The sequence below is a fragment of the Lipotes vexillifer genome, unplaced genomic scaffold, assembly GCF_000442215.2.
Source record: "Lipotes vexillifer unplaced genomic scaffold, Lipotes_vexillifer_v1.1 scaffold2419, whole genome shotgun sequence".
Lineage (NCBI taxonomy): Eukaryota > Metazoa > Chordata > Mammalia > Artiodactyla > Lipotidae > Lipotes > Lipotes vexillifer.
In genome coordinates, this window is record NW_006778672.1 from 83,001 (window position 1) to 85,500 (window position 2,500).

At 39.1% G+C, this 2,500-nt stretch overlaps 1 protein-coding gene across 1 annotated transcript in view; it reads right to left on the reverse strand.

The window, feature by feature from the left end:
• NEK7 (NIMA related kinase 7) overlaps positions 1 to 2,500 on the reverse strand; it is a 143,459-nt gene that overhangs the window by 71,576 nt on the left and 69,383 nt on the right. The window contains exon 3 of the mRNA XM_007451744.1: positions 1,706 to 1,846. Coding sequence (XP_007451806.1) covers positions 1,706 to 1,846 — 141 coding nt within the window. The remainder of the gene's footprint in view (positions 1 to 1,705; positions 1,847 to 2,500) is intronic.

The following is a 2,500-nucleotide window of genomic DNA, read 5'->3' on the forward strand; positions in this document are numbered from 1 at the left end:
AAAAAAAAAAAAAAAAAAAAAAAGGATCAGAGTTCTGTTGTTAGGAAATAATCATTCCCAAAGTCATCTGTGTCATAAACACTAATATCTGCATTGTATTTTATGTTCTTACTGTAAATGGCAGATTACATGAGAGAAGACGGCTACCCTCACGTGCTGCTGGAGAGAAGGTCAACGGTGCAACCGCTGGAAGAACTCGGTATAAACTTGCAGCACTGACCATGCGTGGCCCTGGGCTCATCACTTCCATCCTCAGGCACATGCAAAAGGGAGATTCTTGCATGTGTGCACCAGGAAACGTACACAGGAAGATCACGGAAGTACTGTTTGTAACAGCAAACAACTGTACACAACCAGTAGCATGTAACAAGAACTGGATAGTATACACACGTAGTGTGTAATACTACACATATACACGCGTATCTACATATTGAATACTAGATATATAAAGAATAAAGCATAGCCACACACACCAACATGTGACAACATTTACATAAGTTCAAAAATGCAAAAGCAAACAACAGATTTATTCAGAAATGTATACAGATTTGGAGAAAAACTCTAAAGAAAAGCAAAGGAACAATACACACAAATTCAGGACATGGTGACCTCTGAAGGAAGGGAGTGGCAGAAGTGTGTCAAAGGTGAGTGGTGGATATGGTGGAGAGCATCTGTCTTATTCTTTATGTCTAACATATATGCCCCATAAAATCTTTCATAAATATTTACTATTTGCCTAAAAATATGAATGAAAACTGTTCACCTCTGCAATAGCTGTTGCAAGTATACTGATCCCTTATGAAATTAAAATAATAATAATAATAAGAGGACACTGAGGTTTTGCAGGTCTCGACACAGAAAAGACACCAGGGCTGCAGAGTAAAATGGGAAGTCCACAGGCAGGTGTGAACAAGAACGCCGTTCCCTGAAAAAGGGAAGTAAAACGGTACAATGTCAAACACACTCTGGGGCAGAAAGGCAAGTGCTTTCGAGACCAGAGGCGAGTGGACCCGTCAGGGCAGTGACCTGTCCTGGGCTCGGGCTGGGGCAGGGCCTGGCCAGGTGAGCTGGGGCAGGTCCATGGATCTGAGGAGCCCAGACAGAGTCAGGACTGGAGAGCAGAGCTGATGCTAGAATGATACCAACACAACGTGTGGATTTTACGTAGGACATCAATCCTCTAAATTTACCTATTTTTTTTTTTTTATTCTCCAGTAAATAAAGTTCACTTCAGTTTTCTTTCATTTATTGCCAGTGTGGCTCTCTACATTAACGAAAACCTCCCCCTAACCTTGCCTGCCGTTTACTGACTTTATTAGGCAGTGCATTCTGTGAGCCTGGTTTCCTTCTGCAGTGCCTGCGGCTCAGGATACAACGCGTAGCCACACGTCCAGTTAGGAGCCATGGTGACAACTCAAATCTGCCTCTTAAAACCTAGAGCTGTGAAAGCTTTTGTAAGATCATTCTAGTCATTACTGAATCTGGGTGAACAAAACCAGCTGAACTTTAAAAGTAGTATTAAAACTAAAAAATGATTTCCACCATGTACTGCACTTAATGCAAGTGTTTATAGTACAATTTTTATTCTTTCCCATCGTTCTCAACTTAAGACTGTCATGACCCAATCATTCAGGATGTACTTTTCTCTATTTATTCTTCACAGAGTATAATTTTACGTGGATTTATATAATTAAAGTCATCTTACCTGCACTTTTTTTAAAGCTACTGGTACTCCATCCAAGAGACAGGCTGCTCTATAAACTTCACTAAATTGCCCGCGACCAATTTTCTTTTCTATTCGAAAGTTGGCTAATGTATTATAGCCCATATCCGGTCGTAAGGCCTTCTGTAATTAAAAAAGTCAGAAAAGTTTTCAATCACACAATATACACACAATCACTGATTGTCTTCACATAAGTAGGTGATTTCTATGGTAAACCCGCAGACAGCCATTCACTCGACAAGTATTTATCGAACTATTCATATTATGTAAAAATACACACATATACATATAAATTCACCTAGTCCAACCTGCCAAGTAATGCAAGAAAATCTTCTAAACTTCCTGACAACCATTTAAGTTCTACCAAGAACAATTCCAGTGGCAGTGAGTTTACCACCTCATCATTAAGGTTTTTTTAAAAAGACGTAATATACCCTGAGAAAACCATAATTCAAAAAGAGTCATGAACCAAAATGTTCATTGCAGCTCTATTTACAATAGCCCGGAGATGGAAACAACCTAAGTGTCCATCATCAGATGAATGGAAAAAGAAGATGTGGCACATATATACAATGGAATATTACTCAGCCATAAAAAGAAACGAAATGGAGCTATTTGTAATGAGGTGGATAGACCTAGAGTCTGTCATACAGAGTGAAGTAAGTCAGAAAGAGAAAGACACATACCGTATGCTAACACATATATATGGAATTTAAGAAAAAAAAATGTCATGAAGAACCTAGGGGTAAGACAGGAATAAAGACACAGACCTACTAA